We start from the raw sequence: 17884 nt of genomic DNA on the forward strand, positions 1-17884 counted from the left end.
CTCGAGTGCTGGGTTCAGCTTTGGGCCCCTCAGTACCAGAAAGACATCGAGGTGCTGGAACGTGTCCAGAGAAGGGCTACGAGGCTGGGGAAGAGCTTGGGACAGAAATCCTGTGAGAAGCAGCTGAGGGAACTAGGGGTATGTGGTCTGAAAGAGGCTCAAGGGAGACCTCATTGCTCTCTGCAGCTCCCTGAAAGGAAGGGGTGGGGAGCTGGGATCGGTCTCTCCTCACAGGTAACTAGTGAGGAGGGAATGGTCCCAAGTTGCTCCAGGGAAAGTTCAGGTTGGAATTTTTGAGGAATTTCTTCTCAGAAAGAGCAGTTAGGCATTGGGATGGGTTGCCCAGGGAGGTGGTGGAGTCACCGTCCCTGGGGGTGTTAAGGGAAGGTTGGATGTGGTGCTTGGGGACATGGTTTAGTGGTGACATTGGTAGAAGGGGGACGGTTGGACCAGATGATCCTGGAGGCCTTTCCCACCCCTAACGACTCCGGGATTCACCGCCCCAGCGGCCGGGCCGGGGAGGCCACGGGCTCGGAGGCGCAGAGCCGAGGCCTGGCTCGGGGCCTAGGCCGCGGGTTGCTAGGCAACGCGGCAGCGTTCGGCTTCCGGGTTCGGCTGCGCTTCTCTTCCGGCCTCCGGCTCCCCGCTTCCGGCCTCCGGCCCTCCGTTTCCGGCCCTCCGCTCTCCGCTTCCGCCGCCGCCATGTCGCGCCGGGTCTCGGTGTTCCCGTCCCCTCAGGAGCTGGGCCCGGCCCTGGCGCAGTTGGTGGCGCAGCGGGCGGCCGGCAGCGGCGGCCGCTTCTCGCTGGGCCTCTCGGGGGGCAGCCTGGTGGCTCTCCTGTCCCGGGACCTTCCCGCCGCCCTCCCCGGTGGCGGCGGCGACGAGCCCTGGCTGGTGGCGTTCTGTGACGAGCGCCTGGTGCCTCCCGAGCACCCCGAGAGCACCTCCGGGGCCTACGAGGTGAGCGGGGCCTGACCCGCGGGCGGCCGCCGCCGGTCCCCGGCCTCCCCTGAGCGCCTCCCCCCACTCCTCCCGCCCGTGTCCGCAGGCCCAGCTGCTGCCCCGGCTCCCCGGGCCCAAGCCCCGGGTGCTCAGCGTCACCCCCGGGCTGTCCCCGCACGATGCTGCCGCTGACTATGCTGCCAAGCTCCGAGAGGTACCGGGGGGGAGGGTTATGGGGGTGAGGGGGGGTTACCGGGGTGTTCGGGGGGGTTACTGGGGTGTATGGAGGATTACTGGGGTGTTTGGGGGGGTTACTGGGGTGTATGGAGGGTTATTGGGGTGTTTGGGGGGGTTACCGGGGTGTTTGGGGGGTACTGGGGTGAAGGGGGCTCCCCGGGGGGGCTGGTGGGAGATACCGGGGTGAGGACCCGGAGATACCCGGGGACTGGGATCTGGGGGCTCCCAGCACGGCCGAGATCGGGAGGGATCCCGGGGGATCTCCTGGTCTAACCGCTGCCGGCAGGATCACCGTGAGCACAATTTGTGGGATCCGGGCAGGTATCTGGAGGAGAAGACCCCACAGCCCCCCTGGGCAGCCCGTCCCTGTGCTCCGTCACCTCCCGGCACAGAATTATCCCCTCATGTTGAGCCAGAACCTCCTGGCCTTCAGCTTTTGTGCCCGTTACCTCTCCTCCTGTTGCTGGACACAGCCACCAAGACGCTGGCTCCATCCCCTCACCGCCTCCCCTCAGATATTCACACACATCCATGAGCTCTCCCCTCAGTCTCCCTTTTCCCAGCCTAACCAGTTCCAGCTCTCAGCCTGTCCAGTCCTCCCACCACCTTCACAGCCCTGCTCTGGGCTCACACCAGTAGCTCCGTGTCCCTCTGGTACTGGGGAGCCCAGAACTGGGCACAACACTCCACGTATGGCCTAATGCCACCTTTCTTGCAGGCTTTTCGGGGTGCCAGCGTGCCCGTCTTCGACTTGCTCATCCTTGGAGTGGGGCCGGACGGCCACACCTGCTCCCTTTTCCCCGACCACCCCCTGCTGAAGGTGAGCTCGCCAGGATCAGACTCCGGGGCCGTTTTCTCCCTGTATGGGGTCAAACTCTGACGGGTTTTACGTGGGTGCCACTGCCCTGGTACCTAGCAGGTGGCTGCTGTGTGTGAAGCATCACAGGGGTGTTGCATTTAAAGATATCAAATGTGAAATTAAAAAAAAAATAATGTTGGGAGAGTAAAAAGAACATCCTGAACCTGATTAGCTCTCAGGGCTCTTCTAAATTCCTTCTGATTTTGGGAGTGGAGGTAAAAAGGAATAAATAAATCGAGGTGGGTCTTTGCTCGCCCTCAGCAGCCGTCCCTCCCCGTTTGGTGTTGGTGTGGCTGGAGCCAGGCAGCTCCCCCTCCCGCCCCGTGCTTTGTTCTGATCCTTAACCGCCTTTTTAATGCCTTTTTGTTGGTGTTCTCTGCCAGGAGGAGGAGAAAATCGTTGCTGCTATCACCGATTCCCCCAAACCGCCGCCGGAGCGGATCACCTTGACCCTCCCGGTGCTGAACGCGGCGCGCACCGTGGTGTTCGTGGCCACGGGGGGAGGCAAAGCCGCCGTCCTGAAGGTACCCGGGGCACAAATCTCAGCGAAAAGCCGAGCTGCCAGGGCTTTTCTGACCCTCGTTGCAGACTTTTCAGCTGCCTTTCCAGCAAGGGAGGAGTTAAGAAGTTGTACTTGGGGGAAAGCGCGGTGTTTTTAGGCGCAGGGAGCGCGTGGAGGCTGGCGGTGCCGGTTCGTGGCTCCTTTTCCCTGCCCAGCTGTTCTGAAACGCTCTCATTTCTTCCGACAGCGCATCCTGGAAGGCTCCGAGCAGAACCCCCTCCCCGCTGCTCGCGTCCAGCCCCACACGGGGCATCTGCACTGGTTCCTGGACGAGGCGGCGGCGGCGGAGCTGAGCATTCCCCTGGAGAAACATTCCGTCCTGTAGGGCCCAGCCCCCCCCAGCCACGTTTTTGGGAGCCGGGTGGCAGCGACCTCAGCGCCTGCTGCGTGCCATCCCGCTTCAAGGACTCCCCGTCTGGTACTCGGGAGGGGCACGAAGCTGCCACGGGCTTTTTGTCCCCTGGGAAAGAGCCAAACTGCGCGGAGCACAGACTCCTGTGCGATGATTCCTTCGGTTTGGCGTGGACCACGTCCCAGGGCGGTGTCCGGGTGCGACCGGCGGCGCTGGGAGCTGCAGGGGGCGGTGGTGTCGTGCGGGCTGTGTCGTGGGTGGTCGCTGTGGTGTGAAACGAGTGCACGGCATTAAACGAACACATTCCAGCTCACGTTTACTCATTCACTTGGTCTTTCTCACCCTAAATAGCAGCAGCAAGCGGCTGACGGAGCAGCCGTGGGCTTTGTGGCAGCGCGCAGGTGTCAGGGTGATGCGAGGACATCCAGATCTCATCTGGACCAGCCCCGAGCTCTCAGGCTTTCCGTTTCCCTCCATAGCTGATCCCTCTCGGCTCAGTTGTCTTCGTTGTAACCCTGACTTGAACCTCAGTTTGTGAGAAACGTGGGGCTGTGGCTCCCTCCTGCCGTGATCTCCCGTTTATTTGTGTGTCGTGGTACGGTTTTGCCTTGGAGGCTTTCGGTCCCAATCTCCCAAAGCTTTCTGTTGCTTTCAGAGCAGCGGCAATAAAAATGCTCTGACGTTGCGTGGTGCCCAGCAAAGAAGCAGGGCTCCCACGCTGACAGACGAAGAAACTCTGCCAAAAACAAAACGCAGAGGACTTCTGTGCCCTGGGAAACACGGTGCTCCCGTGCCAGATCTGGGAGCAGAACCCAGGAACTGAGCTTCCACCGAACGCGACAGGTCAGAATTTGACAGGTTCATAGCACAGAAGCTGCACAGGGGGCACAACGCAGCTGCCCGGCCCCTTCCTGCACCCAGGGCAGGGAATTGTGGCAGGACACAATCATTCCTGGTGGCCAAAAAGGCCAAGGGCACCAAAACTTTTTGATGGTGAGGGTGACAGGGCGCTGGAACGATTCCCGGTTCTTGGACAAGTTTTAGTGCGATGGATTTGCAAACATGAGTCCGAAAACATGCACTGGTAAATTCTGCAGCTTTCTTTAAAGCACCCCCTGATGATTTCCTTCCCTTGGAGTTCCTCAGCTTTCTGACCAGCCCGAGGACTGATGCAAGAGCTGAACGTTTCTGTTTCCTGTTTCTACACGTCCTGTGGGGTGCGAAGGGCATCAACAACCGCTCGCTGCGCAGCAGCAGAAATGGAAGATTGAGCTCAGCGTGGTTGGGGAAGTGAGAGGAGGTGCAGCGAGGAGCAGCAAGTAGCTCTGTGTCCATGATACACTCTCAAATTTAGAAATAAGTGAGCAAAATCCCCTCGCTGTATCCCACGTTGCTCCTGAACACCCTGGGGGGTTTGTTGAGCCGTGCCTCGTGGCCAGGAGGGCACCGAGCGGGCAGGGCACGGGGAATATTTAAATGTTTGTGTGGTCTGGAGGAGAGAGAGGCAGAAAAGCAGAGGCAGCTCCCGACCTGAGATGGGTACTGGGGGAGCTGGACCCCCAGGGCAAGCCTGCCTGCAGCTCCTGCTGAGCTGGGACGGGATCTGCAGCTGGGAATTCAGCTCCCGAGGCAGCGTGATGTCCACAAAACCCTCCCAGCATCGCTGAGAGCTACCAGGGCGTCGGAGCGCTGCCGGTTCAGGTGCTCTCCTTGCTGCCTGTGGCCGCTAGATGTCCGTGTTCGATCGCCTCTTGTCATTATTTCTATTTTCATAGCAAAAGGCCTCGTTTAGGGCAGCGTCCATCCGTCCATCCGTCCGTCCTTCCCCGCAGAGCTCTGCACCAGCGCTGAGCTTTGCTGTCCCGGCACGACAGCGATTCCCGCGGCTGGCAGGCCAATTCCTTCCTCCTTCTCCGAGATTTTACCCTGCAGGGGTTTGAAAGCAAAGAGGTAAACGTGCTCCCGCCGCAGGGGCTGTGAAACCGAGGTTTTTATTTCATCCTGCATCAAAAAACCTCGCCGAGCAGAGCCAGAAATAGGCGGGGGGGCAGCACGAATGCCTCCGCCCTTGTAAAAGCTGCTGCTCCACGCAGCACGGCACTTCTCCTGGCGTGGGCAAACCCACTCTGATCCCTGACGGTCCTCCCTGCTTTACTGCCCTGCCTCCTGTTCTTTTATTTGTGCAGAATTGGTGCTGAGGTCTGCAGCTGGAGGCCGTGCAAGCGAAACCACCGGAACCAAACCCTCTGGATGCTGCCAGCGAGGAAAGCCGCCCGAAAACCCTGCCCAGGACTCCCCTGATCTCTCCTCCAGGTCCTGGGAAAAGGCTGCGAGCCCAGCAGGCTGCTCTCTCTGGCTACCATCCGGTGCCTTCGCTGTGGGAACGCACTGAGCTGCTCGGCAGCCTGTGCCCGGGGCTCGCAGGTAATTCTGAAACGCCTCCAGCCTCAGAATCACGCGGCGAGGGATGACCCAAACAGCAGGGGCACAGAGCAGGGTTGGTGCCCAGCACAGGGACCTCTCAGTGGGGTCCTCAATCGTTCAGCGGGGGCAGAGGGGATGAAGTGGACGTCGGGCTCCCAAAATCTGGCAGGGCTGAAGGTGCTGAATGCGATTCTCCGGCTCTGCCCCCGGCCAGCAGCTGCGCCGGGGCTGCTGGCAGCCCTCAAGGCTTCCCTTTGCTAGCTGGGAAAGTCATGTTTGCAAAGCAAAAGGCTGGAAACTGAAGTCATGTTTTCAAACCGAGTGGCTGGAAACTAGAAGCAGCTGCAGAGAAACGGTGCCAATGGCCAAAACTCACCCGAAATGGCTTTCTCTGCTGAGCTCCTCGGCGTGCTGCGGCCCTGTGTAGCTGTGTTCCGTAAAGATGCAGCTGGTTGTGATTAAAAAGCCATCGGTAGTTTACATGGAAGCTGCAGACCGTGCAGACAGGGCCAGGATCCTTTCAGTGCGCTGCGGACGCTGCTCCAAAAGGAAGCGAGGCTTTACCAGCTCGCTCTCGGAGCAAATCGTTTGTGCGTGTCCTTGCTGCTCGTAACGCCGTGCCAGAACTGCTGTTTGCTGCGTCTGAAAGGCAAAAAAAATAATAATAAAAAATAGCAAAGCCAAAGACCAGGCGAGCTCCTGATCCGCTGCCACCCATGTGCTGCTTCCTCGGCTCGCCCTCGTTTCCTAACGAGCTGCTGGGGCGCAGAGTTATTGAACAGGCATGAGAAAGACAAGGAATAAAGTCAGCTGTAGTCTTCATCGTGCTGCTGCCGTGGAGTCTGTCCAGGGCAGATCACAGCCTGGCGAGCAGTGAAGCCGCCTGGTGTTTGTATAAAACATGAATTTAAAGCTGTGCCCTGTGCTCTCCCTCCTCTTCCAAGGCAGCGGAGATTGAGGGTCGAGCTGCTGCTGTTTAGACGATTTCCCCTCTTTTTTTTTTTCCCCACTGTCAGTGGATTGATGCCCTCGGTGGTGGGTTTCCTGGGGCACCTCTCGTCCCAGCCTGTACGACCTTAGAGGCAGGAGAAAGGCTGATGTGGGGCACAGGATCTTCTCCTGGGACCAGAACCCGAGGTCTAAACAGATTTGGGGACCCCGGTGCTCCCCACGGCTCCCTCCAAGCTGCAGATCCTCAGCGGTGTGCTGGTGGAGGCTGTGCTGGGCTCCGGGTGATGGGACGGCCGCAGCTGGGGGGCAAGGGGTGGTTTTGGGGTGCGATTTGGCAAAAAGAGCCCCTTCTAGGGCTGCTTTGGTGTCTCTTCTGGAAGTCCTGAGCAGCATGCTGGGGGAAACGGGGAGAAAACAGGGCACAAGGGGCTCAGGGGTTGAGATAAATCCTTCCCAAACCGATCCTGGGAGGGGGAGTCTTCAAGAACTGCTCCCACACGGCTCCGTGGGATCCAAAATGTGGATTTTTTTTGGATTGCTTCATCCCCCAGGAGCACAACCTGGGACCCCCACGGGTGGCAGCTCCCCCACGGGCTGCTTTTGTGTCCTTTTTTTGTGCTGTTGAGGCTGGGAAGCTGCTGTGTTGGCTTGAGCCGGGCCCTTTCTGCGCTCTGGGTTTATTTTTTGAGGGGGGGGGCTCAGCCTCTGCCCTGCACCTTCTGGAGGCGAGGCTGGCGTGGAACGCATTCCTCCCGAAGTGCTCTTCTAAACAATCCCAACCGATGCTAAAAAGAGACGTTTCCAAGGGCGGGTTTTTGTTTCCCAGCTGAAATTCCCACATTTCTACCCAAAGTTATGACTCAGTGGAGCCTCAGGGCTCCCGCCCGTGGCTGCAGTCCTTGGCTGGGGGTGGGAGTTGTCGGGTCCCAATTCCTTTCCCCCTTTTCCCCTCTTTTCCTTCTTTCTTTTTCCCCTTTCCATGGGTTTATTTGGCCACAGTTCTGTTCCAGGTGTCTTTTTTTCCCCCCTGCTGAATGACACAGCTTCACCGTGCGTATTCTCCGTATTTTTGTGTGGATCCAACCCCCCCAAACCCCCCAGACGTGGTTCTCAGGAAGATTTGCCCCCAAACATGAGCTGCTCGCAGGCTCTGACCATGGCAGCAGCTCTGCCCGCAGGCACTTTGCCCGGGGATGGCTGATTTGGATTTTTCTCCCTTTTCTGCTGAAGCATTTGGAGGCCCGACGCAAGCTGCTAAAATCGGCGCAAGCTGCTAAAACCGAGCCTGCGACGGCTGGAGGGGGGGGCTCAGACAACCTGGGTGTAATTCAGCAAGAATTTGGGTCTTGTGAGAAGCTCTGGGAGCCCTGAGGAGCGATTCCTCTTCTCTCCCTCACGCTCTGGAGCTCAGGAGCCTCTGGAAAAGGAGAGCCCAAACTCGCGGGCTGCCAAACCGCAGCTCTTGGAGGCTGCAGGACACAAACCCGGCTCTGTTCCACGCCACGGCCGTGCCCGTCCTTCGGCTGCTTCCCAGAACATTCTGCTTTTCCTTGATTTTTTGCCTTTTTCTGTCTCCTTCTCCCCCCCCTCACTCGCTGCGTCACCGCCTGCAGCAGCTCCCGGAGGCGGTTTGGGGACCGGGGGCACCCGGGAGCACTTTTGGGGTTATTCCTAAAGAATAGAAAAAGAAACTTATTCAGTTATTTATTTATTTTTTTTCCCAGTAAATTCTTTTATAAGAAAGTTATTAATTTTATTCAGTAATTGAGTATAATTCCTGCTAGATTTCACAGCACAGGCGGTGAGATTTTAAACTAACTGGAAGCGTCCTTAATACAAATCAGTTGCTTTGGGTTTTATCGATTTATTTATCGTGACACCAGACTCCAAACGATTTTAGGTGTTTCAGATGATTTTAGGTGTTTCAGATTTTCACCATTTCAGGCGTTTCAGATGATTTTAGGTGTTTAGCAGTTCTCAGAACCTTAGAAAAAAAAAGGGATATCGCTGTAGCCGTTGTGGTAGTTACATCAGCGAGGTTTTTTTTATGTTATTTTAGGTTCTGTAGGCAAACCACTGCTCTTATTTTGTGTGTTGTTTTTATTAATAAAATCTGGCTGCAGGATGTTTGTGAATCAGCTGGGAAAAGAACTTGAGGTGATGCTTTATAAGGAAAATAACGAGATTTTTGGCTTAGTTAGTTAAGTAGGAGATAAAAACATTTTGCACGTATCCAAAATTTAAGCAAGGCAGACGTTGGGTAAGAGCAGATTTTTGGGGGGGTGCTGCTGGGGCGACGCCGGACCCGAGTGTGGGGTTTTGAGCTGGACGGACGGACAGACAGATGGACAGACAGACAGACAGACGGACGGACAGACTGACCCCCCCCCCCCCGGCTCGAGGCCTTCCCCCCTCCCTCGCTCTGGTTCCCAGCCTTCAACCCGGAGCTTCCCGGCTTTGTCCACCCAAATTTCTTTTCCAGATGTTTGCAGGACGGAAACAGGGAGAAAAATCCTCATTTTCTGAGGGTGACGCCAGGGCAGGGCTGTGTTTGGGCCCCCCCCCTCCTTCCCAAAGCCTTTCTGGTCCCGGGGGGGGGGGATCACGGCCACGGGCTGTGGCCTCGGAGCCGCTGCTGCAAGGCAAAAAAAGCTCAAATTAAGAAATTAATTAAAATTAAATTTAAATTAAATTAAATTTTAATTAATTTAAAATTCGGGGGGGGGGGGGGGGGTGTGAGGCCGGCCTCCACAGCGCTGGTTGGGGGGGGGGAAACTGGGAGTAAAAAGTTGGGGGGGGGAAACGGAGGGAGAAGGGCTTCAAGCGCCCCCAGAACCCCCCCCAAAAGCACCCCCCTGCCTGTCACATCCCCCAAAGCCCCCCCCAAAGCACCCCACGCCTATCATGTCCCCCAAAGGGCTGTGACTACTACTGGCCTTCCTCCCCCCCCCTTCCTCCTCCTCCTCCTCCTCTTCCTCTTCTTCCTCTTCTCCTCCTCCTCCTCGTTCCCCCCCCCGGGGAGGCCGGACCTCGACCCCCCCACGGCGATCACCCCCCCCCGTGGGTTCGTGGGGCTGTGACTACTAACAGCCTTCCTCCCACCCCCTTCCTCCTCCTCCTTCCTCCTCCTCCTCCTCCTCTTCCTCCTCCCTTGGGGAGTCCGGGCCTCGACCCCCCCCCCCCACGGACCCCCCCACGGCGATCAGCCCCCCCCGTGGGTTCGTGGGGCTGTGACTACTACTGGCCTTCCTCCCACCCCCCCTTCCTCCTCCTCCTCCTCCTCCTCCTCCTCCTCCTCCTCCTCCTCTTCTTCCTCCCCCCGTTGAGGAGTCCGGGCCTTGACCCCCCCACGGAGACCAGCCCCCCCGTGGGTTCGTGGGGCTGTGCCTGCCGCCCCCCCCCCCCCAATCCTTCCTCCTCCTCTTCCTCCTCCCCCCGGGCGAGTCCGTGCCTCCTCCTCCTCCTCCTCCTCCTCCCCTGGGGGGGGGGGGGAGTTTTTTTTTGGAGGCCCGGCCCCCCCGGCGGCATGGCGGCGGGGCTGTGGCTGCTGCCGGCGGTGGTGCTGCTGCTGCTGGCGGGGGGGGGCGGCTGCTACTTCCCCGAGGAGCGCTGGAGGCCCGAGTCGCCGCTGCGCCCCCCCCGCGTGGTCGTGGCGCTGCTGGCCCGGAACGCGGCCCACGCCCTGCCCGCAGCGCTCGGGGCCATCGAGAGGCTGCGGCACCCCCGCGACAGGACCGCGCTATGGTGGGGGGGGGGGGGTTTTTTTTTGGGGGGGGGGGTTGTAAGTGTGTGTGTGGGGGTTATGAGTGTGTGTGTGGGGCCTATAAGTGAGGGGGGGGGGTGGCTATGAGTGAGAGGGGGCTATAAGTGTGTGTGGGGGGCTGTGAGTGGGGGGGGGGTTGTTTTTTTTTTTTTTGGGGGGGGGGTATGAGTGGGGTGGGGGGCTCTGTGAGTAGAGGGGGGCTGTAAGTGAAGGGGGGGCGGTCCTATGAGTGGGGGGGGTTTATGAGTGTCGGGGGGGGGCCTATGAGTGAGGGGGGGCTATAACTGTGGGGGGGGGCTATGAGTGGTGGTGGGGGGGCTGTGAATGAGTGTGGGGGGCCCTATAAGTGAGGGGGGGGGGCTGTAAGTGTGGAGGGGGGGGCTATAAGTGAGGGGGGGCCCTATGAGTAGGGAGGGGTCTTCTAAGTGTGTGTTTGGGGGGGCTATAAGTGTTTGTGGGGCATATAAGTGAGGGGGGGGGCTGTAAGAGGGAGGGGGTCCTGTAAGTGGGGGGGGGGGGGCTAAGTGTGGAGGGGGGCCCTCTAAGTGTGTGTGGGGTCCCTGTAAGTGGGGGGGGGCTATAAGTGAGGGGGGGGGCCTTTGAGTGTGTGTGTGGGCCTATAAGTGGGAGGGGGGCCCTATGAGTGGGGGGGGTCCTCTAGGTGTGTGTGGGGGGGCTATAAGTGTGTGTAGGGGCCCTATAAGTGAGTGGGGAGGGGTTATGAGTGTGTGTGGGAGGGCTGTAAGTGAAGGGGGGGTCTTTGAGTGGGAGGGGGGCTGCAAGTGTGGGGGGGGGCTCATGAGTATGTGTGGGGAGGTCCTATAAGTGAGGGGGTCCCCTATGAGTAGGGAGGGGTCCTCTAAGTGTGTGGAGGGCCCTATAAGTGAAGGGGGGCTGTAAGTGTGGAGGGGGGGGGGTCTATGAGTGAGGGGAGGGCTGTAAGTGGGGAGAGGGCTATAAGTGTGAGGAGGGGTGTGGGGGGGGTCTCACCGTTGTTTTTTTTTTTTGGGGGGGGGGCCCGATCAATATGGGGGTGTCCCATCAGCACGTCAGCGCCCCAGTTAACACAAGGGGGGCTCCAGTTAAGGAGAGGAGCCTCCAATTAACATGGGACCGGCGTGGGGAGGTGTGTGGCGGTCTCACCTTTTTTTTTTTTTGGGGGGGTCCAAATTCTAACGGGGGGGGGCTGTCCTGGCAGGGTGGCCGTGGACCACAGCGTGGACAACAGCACGGCGCTGCTGCGCGAGTGGCTGACGCGGGTGCAGGGCTTCTACCACCGCGTGGAGTGGAGGCCGCTGGAGGAGCCCCGGTGAGATGGGGGGGCTCTCGGGGGGGGAGGCAGGTTTTTTTGGGGCTGGGGGGGGGAAGGCGCAGCCCCCGAGATGTGGTTGTGGCGTTTTGTAGGGGGGCAGAGAGTGGGAGCCCCCCTGCTGGGAGCTGGGGGGGGTTGGATGGGGAGGACCCCGAAATCTTAGGGGGTTGGTGCCCCCCCCTTATTTTTTTTTTTGGGGGGGGGGTGGGGGTTGGGTGTTGAGAGGCCTTGGGGGTTGGGGGTGTCATGGGGGGGGGTGGGGGTTATTGGTTGGGGGGGTCCCTGGGGGTTTGGGGTCTTGGGGGAGGCTTCTGTGGGTTTGGGGGGGGGCTGGGTATTGGGGGGGGGGCCCTGGGGGATTCTTGGTTTTGGTGGGGGGGGGGGGGGCTTGTGGTTTCATGGCTTCAGGGGAGCCCCCCCACTGGATTTTTTTGTCTCGGGAGGGGGTCCCCGGAGGTTCTGTGTGCTGGGGGGGGGACACCTTTAGGTCCTGGGCCCCTCACAGCACCCCCATTTTGGGGGCTGAGCCCTCCCCCCGGGGGGGGTCCATCCTGACCGTGCCCCCCCCTAGCTCGTACCCCGATGAGGAGGGCCCCAAGCACTGGTCCAGCTCCCGCTACGAGCACGTGATGAAGCTGCGCCAGGCGGCCCTGGAGGCTGCCCGCGACATGTGGGCCGACTACCTGCTGGTGAGGGGGACTTTGGGGACAAACTGCCCGAATTTGGGGCCGAACCGCACGATTTGGGGCTGAATTACCCAGTTTGGGGGCTGAATTACCCAGTTTGGGGCTGAATTATCCAGTTTGGGGCCGAACTGCCCAATTTGGGGCTGAATTACCCAATTTGGGGCTGAATTACATGGGGGGGGGGGTGAGTTTGGGGGCCGAAATACCCAATTTGAGGCCCAAATTATCCAGTTTTGGGGCAAAATTATGTGCTGGTGATGGGGGGGGGGTGAATTTGGGGGGCTGAACTATTCAATTTTGGGGCTGAAATACCCGATTTGAGGCCCAAACTATCCAGTTTTGGGGCCTAATTGCCCAGTTTTGGGGCTAAATTACCTGCTAGTGATTGGGGGGGTGAGTTTGGGTCCAAAGTACCCCAGTTTTGGGGCCTAACTGCCCAATTTGGGACCGAATTACATGCTGGTGATGGGAGGGTGAACTTGGGGGCCAAACTACCCAACTGGGGGGCAGATTCACCCAATTAAGGGGCTGAAGTAACCCAGTTTCGGGGCCAAATTCCCCAGTTTTGGGGCTGAATTCACCAATTTCGGGGCCAAACTGCCCGATTTGCAGTTCGTGGACGCGGACAACGTCCTGACAAACCCCGACACGCTGGGGCTGCTGATGGCGGAGAACAAGACGGTGGTGGCCCCCATGCTGGACTCGCGCGCCGCCTACTCCAACTTCTGGTGCGGGATGACGGCCCAGGTGGGAGCCTGGGTCCCCTTCTCCCTTTGGGGGGGCGTCTTCCTCCCCCTCCCTGCCCCGTTGTGGGGTTGGCAGTGTGGGCGCGGGGTTTTGGGGTCCGGCTGCGTCCTCTGGATGCCGAGATCCCGTTGGGGTGCAGGGTGGTGGGTGTGGGGACACCCGTGCATGGAACTTGGGGCTCCGTTGGGGTGCAGGGTGGTGGGGGGGCACCCGTGTGTGGGTATTGGGGCTCCCCACTATTGGGGCGCAGGGTGCTGGATTTGGGGACACACATCCACGGATCCTGAGGCTCCATCGGGGCACAGGGCAATGTGGGGATACCTGTGTGTGGGTCCTGGGCTCTATTGGGGTGCAGGTTGATGGATGGGGGGCACCTGTGTACAGGTCTTGGGGTTCCCCACCATCAGGACACAGGGTGCTGGATTTGGGGACACCCATCCCCAGATCCTGGGGCTCCATCGGGGCGCAGGGCGATGTGGGGACACCCATGTGGGGGTCCTGGGCTCTATTGGGGTGCAGGGTGATGGATGCAGGGACACCCGTGCACAGATCCTGGTGCTCCCCACCACCAGGACACAGGGTGCTGGATTTGGGGACACCCATCCCCGGATCCTGGGGCTCCATCGGGGCGCAGGGCGATGCGGGGGCACCTACACGCGGCTCCTTCCTCCCCGCAGGGTTACTACAAGCGCACCCCCGCCTACCTCCCCATCCGCAAGCGCGAGCGCCGCGGCTGCTTCGCCGTGCCCATGGTGCACTCCACCTTCCTGCTCGACCTGCGCAAGGAGGCGGCGCGGGAGCTGGCCTTCTACCCCCCGCACCCCGACTACACCTGGGCCTTCGACGATATCATCGTCTTCGCCTTCTCCTGCAGGCAGGCAGGTGAGCCCGTGCCCCCCCCCCCCAGGCTTTGCTGCGGGGTGGATCCGCGGGGTGGCATCCTTGAAATTTATTTTATTTTATTTTTTATTATTTTATTTTTATTTTATTTTATTTTATTTTAATTTTTATTATTTTTATTTTATATTTTATTTAATTTTTATTATTTAATTTTTATTTTATTTTATTTTTATTTTATATTTTATTTAATTTTTATTTTTATTTTATTTTATTTTTTATTATTTTATTTTATTTTTATTATTTTATTTTATTATTTTATTTTATTTTTTATTATTATTTTTTTTTAATTTAAATTTTATTTTATTTTTGCCTTTTTTTTTTCAGAAGTCCAGATGTTCGTCTGCAACAAGGAGGTGTACGGCTTCCTGCCGGTGCCGCTGAGGTCGCACAGCACCTTGCGGGACGAGGTGGAGAGCTTCATGCACGTCCAGCTGGAGATCATGGGTAGGTGGCGGGGTCTGGGGGGGTGTACAATATGGTTTGGGGTCGACTTCGTGCTTTGAGACCCTGGGGCAGGGCTGGGACGGGGAGGTTGTTGCAGAAAACAGAGGCTCGGTGCCTCCTGCAGGCACTGGGGAGCGATGAGGTGTCCGGGCGGGTCGCTCTGCTCCTGCCTTTCTCTTTTCCACGTGAAAGCAGCTTCTGGTTTCCCTTTCCCCCTCTCCACCTCCGAGGCTCTCACCCGTCCCCCCCAGTGTCTTTTTGAAGCCCTGCTTGGCCTCGCTGAGCTCCGTCTCCCTCGCCCCAGGCTCACAGTGCGCCTTTGTTCGGGCTCGCCGGCACAAAGATTCCTTTTAGGCGGGCAGAATCCGCGCCGGTGTTGGAAAAGACTGAGTTGAGCTGCACAAAGATTCCCCTTTTCCACCACCAATATTTTGGGAACAGTGGCAGAGGCCTCGGTTAACACCAGCCCGCGGTGGCTGAGGTTCAGCTCTGGTTTTCTTTGGCCGTCTGCGGGCCGCACGTTCCACGGGTCCGCGCTCGCCTTGTTTGCAGAAGGAAATTTCGGCGATTTCTGGGAGCTGGGCTCTAAGAGGATCCTGCTCAAACCTCCCCTTATTCACGGAGGGTTCCACCGCTCCCACATGGAGCTGCCGCCCTTGGCAGAGATCCCCCGGTGGTGTCGGTGCCTTAAAATAAAAACAGGAGCACAAACGGGGTCGCTTTGTTGCTTTTCCCTAGTGAAGAACCCCCCGGCAGAGCCGTCGCAGTACCTGTCGGTGCCCCCCAAGATCCCCGACAAGATGGGCTTCGACGAGGTGAGCTGGCGGCACCGGGGGGGGGGCTCATCCCATTTCTGGGGGTGTTGGCAGAGCCCCGGGGGTCCAGCAGGAGTGTCCCCACGCCACCACGCCGCCCTTTGCCCCTAGGTGTTCATGATCAACCTGAAGCGCCGGGCAGACCGACGGGAGCGCATGCTGCGGACCTTGTACGAGCAGGAGATCGAGTGCAAGGTGGTCGAGGCGGTGGATGGGAAGTGAGTAAAGGTTGGGGGGTGAAGAATCAAGGCTGGGGGGCCAACGTCCCGCGCGTGGCAGCTGCTGCCCCGTGCCCTGCTGCTTTGCAGAGCCATGAACAGCAGCGAGGTGGAAGCGCTGGGCATCAAAATGCTGCCGGGCTACAAGGACCCCTACCACGGCCGGCCGCTCACCAAGGGGGAGCTGGGCTGCTTCCTCAGCCACTACAAGATCTGGAAGGAGGTGAGAGGGGCTCGGGGGGAGGAAATTCGGCCACCCCAGAGCCTTGGTGGTGAGGAGCTTGGCTGTGCCTGCATCTGCGAGGCAGAGGAGGGGGATGGCAGTCAGCGTTGGGTTGTTGGTGTTCTTTTTTTCCTATTTTTTGACTGTTGAGTTTGTGTTTTTTTTTTAAAAAAAACACGCGACTTTCTGCTAAATTTCCAGATCGTGGAGAGGGGGCTGGAGAAGTCGGTGGTGTTTGAGGACGACCTGCGCTTCGAGATCTTCTTCAAGCGGCGCCTGATGAACCTGATGTACGATTTGGAAGAGGAGGGTTTGGACTGGGATCTGATGTGAGTACCCGAACCCGAAAAGCCGAGCCGACCACAGCAGCGTGTCCTCTGCGAGCTGTGGCTGCCTTAGGAAATCCCAAATGAGGCTTTTTGGGGGCTGTCACCCAGTTCTGCGGGCAATCCAAGAAAAAAAGGTGGTGGGGAGGGCAGCGCGTGCCTGCATTTAACAGAACTTGGAGGTTTTGGGTTTGTTTTTTTTTTTGAGCACCTCTGTCCCCATCCCCTGCAGCTACATCGGGAGGAAGAGGATGCAGGTGGAGCACCCCGAGAAGTCGGTGCCACACGTACGGAACCTGGTGGAGGCCGATTACTCCTACTGGACCTTGGCCTACGTCATCTCACTGCAGGGAGCGCAGAAGCTGCTGGCAGCCGAGCCGCTCTCCAAAATGCTGCCCGTCGACGAATTCCTGCCCGTCATGTTCAACAAGCATCCAGTGTGAGTCGGGGCTGCTCGCTGCGGGAGGTTTTTTGGGGAATAAGCCACGTTTTGGGGCTCACCCGTGGAGGGAGATGCGTGGCGTTGAGGGGAGTGGGAGCTCCTCGCAGGGGAATGGCTCCGAAGCTGTCGATGTTGGTGTCGTGGCCTTTTTCCCCTCAAATTTCTCTGCTGGTGGCTGGTTCTGATCAGTACCTGGGGCTTTAGTGTTTGGTTGATTTTTTATTTTTTTTTTTTTTTTGGAAAATTTTTGCATTTGTTGCAAAAGGCCCAGGCAAGGCTTTGTCCCTCTGCCCCCCCCAACCACACCGCATTCACTCCCTGAAGCTCACTGGGGTGGTGTAACTGGGAAAGCAGAACTTTCTCCCCAAATGGCGTTTTTCTGAGTTAAATTGCTCTCAACCCCGAGCCTGCCTGTCCCAGCTCCGCTCCAGCAGCAGGGCAGCAACCTCAAAGAGCCCCCGCTGCCTGTCCCGCGTCCCCTCGCGTCCCCTCGCGTCCCCTCGCGTCCCCTCGCGTCCCCTCGCGTCCCCTCGCGTGCCCTCGCGTCCCCTCGCGTCCCCTCGTGTCCCCTCGTGTCCCCTCGTGTCCCCTCGTGTCCCCTCGTGTCCCCTCGTGTCCCCTCGTGTCCCCTCGTGTCCCCTCGTGTCCCCTCGTGTCCCCTGGTGCTGTTGTGCCCCAAGAAGGGCCCGGAGGAGGCCACGCCACCCACTGCCTTTCTCCCCCCGGTCCCCAGCGCTGACTACATGAAGCATTTCTCCTCCCGCAACCTGCTGGCCTTCTCCGTGGAGCCCCTCCTGGTTTACCCCACGCACTACACGGGCGACGACGGCTACATCAGCGACACCGAGACCTCGGTGGTGTGGAACGACGAGAAGATCAAGACGGACTGGGACCGCGCCAAGTCCCAGAAGATGAAGGAGCAGCAGGAGCTGCGCAACGAGGCCAAGAACTCGGACGTGCTGCAGTCCCCCCTCGACAGCACCGCGCGCGACGAGCTATGACCGGCGCCCGCCGGGGACTGGCAGCAGGAGGCCGCGGGGCCCCGGGGAGCAGCGGGGGTCTTGCCCTCGGCAGCGGTGCTGGGGAGGCCGCAGGGGGAGCCCCCAGTTTGAGGAGCCCCAGTTTGAGCGGCCCCATTTGGGAGCCCCCATTTTGTGTGGCCCCACTTTGGAGCCCCCTTTTGGAGCCGCCCTTCTGGGCACCCCCATTTTGAAGACGCCTTTTGGAGCCCCCAGTTTGTGCGGCCCCGATTTGGAGCTCCCAGTTTGTGTGGCCCCATTTGGGAGCCCTCATTTTTTGGGGGGGGTCCCATTTTGGAGCCCTGATTTGGAGCCTTCATTTTGTGGGGCCCCCATTTTGGAGCCCCCAGTTTGTGTGGCACCATTTGGAAGCCCCCATTTTGGAGCCCCCACTTCAGGCACCTCCATTTTGGAGCCCCCTCCCCCCACTGGGGAGCCCTCATTTTTGGGGGGTCCCACTTTGGAGCCACCATTTTGGGTGCCCCTATTTGGGATTCCCCCCCCCCTTTGGAGCCCCCATTTTGGGGCGCGAGGAGCAAAGGGTCCCCGCTTGGCCGTGGCCCTGCTGCACCGCAGCAGCTTTGGGGTTGTGTTCTCGTTTTTGTTTTGTTCTTAAATTTTATTTTGGAAGTTTTTGGCCTTTTTCCAGCAGTGCTGGGGAG

The 17884-nt window shown here is 59.1% G+C and overlaps 2 protein-coding genes and 1 long non-coding RNA gene across 4 annotated transcripts; 2 read left to right on the forward strand and 1 right to left on the reverse strand.

Annotated features, from left to right (window-relative positions):
* The first annotated feature begins 438 nt into the window (after positions 1-438).
* PGLS (6-phosphogluconolactonase) lies at positions 439-3265 on the forward strand. Its single transcript, XM_084501702.1, has 5 exons — positions 439-960; positions 1049-1156; positions 1898-1999; positions 2422-2562; positions 2788-3265. Exons 1-5 carry the CDS (start codon positions 454-456, stop codon positions 2923-2925), a joined length of 996 nt encoding a protein of 331 aa, XP_084357828.1. The 5' UTR covers positions 439-453; the 3' UTR covers positions 2926-3265.
* A 1525-nt stretch (positions 3266-4790) lies between these two features.
* Positions 4791-5881, reverse strand: LOC311425733. The gene is made up of 2 exons (XR_014686411.1): positions 5753-5881; positions 4791-4878 (listed from the first exon to the last, which is right to left on the reverse strand). It is a non-coding gene; the product is annotated as an uncharacterized lncRNA (long non-coding RNA).
* A 3944-nt stretch (positions 5882-9825) lies between these two features.
* Positions 9826-17852, forward strand: COLGALT1 (collagen beta(1-O)galactosyltransferase 1). Of its 2 annotated transcripts, XR_014686412.1 has the most exons (13): positions 9826-10071; positions 11289-11399; positions 11974-12091; positions 12701-12835; positions 13513-13717; positions 14060-14179; positions 14918-14994; positions 15106-15212; positions 15303-15435; positions 15637-15764; positions 15994-16200; positions 16937-17357; positions 17638-17852. XR_014686412.1 is itself a non-coding variant. In XM_084501721.1 (12 exons), exons 1-12 carry the CDS (start codon positions 9854-9856, stop codon positions 17202-17204), a joined length of 1827 nt encoding a protein of 608 aa, XP_084357847.1. In that variant the 5' UTR covers positions 9826-9853; the 3' UTR covers positions 17205-17852. The 2 variants fall into 2 exon arrangements, 1 of the variants encoding a protein (XP_084357847.1); XM_084501721.1 differs by having other exon boundaries at positions 16937-17852.
* Positions 17853-17884: the final 32 nt, after the last annotated feature.

The sequence above is a fragment of the Aythya ferina genome (assembly GCF_964211825.1).
Source record: "Aythya ferina genome assembly, chromosome: 33".
NCBI classification, from domain to species: domain Eukaryota; kingdom Metazoa; phylum Chordata; class Aves; order Anseriformes; family Anatidae; genus Aythya; species Aythya ferina.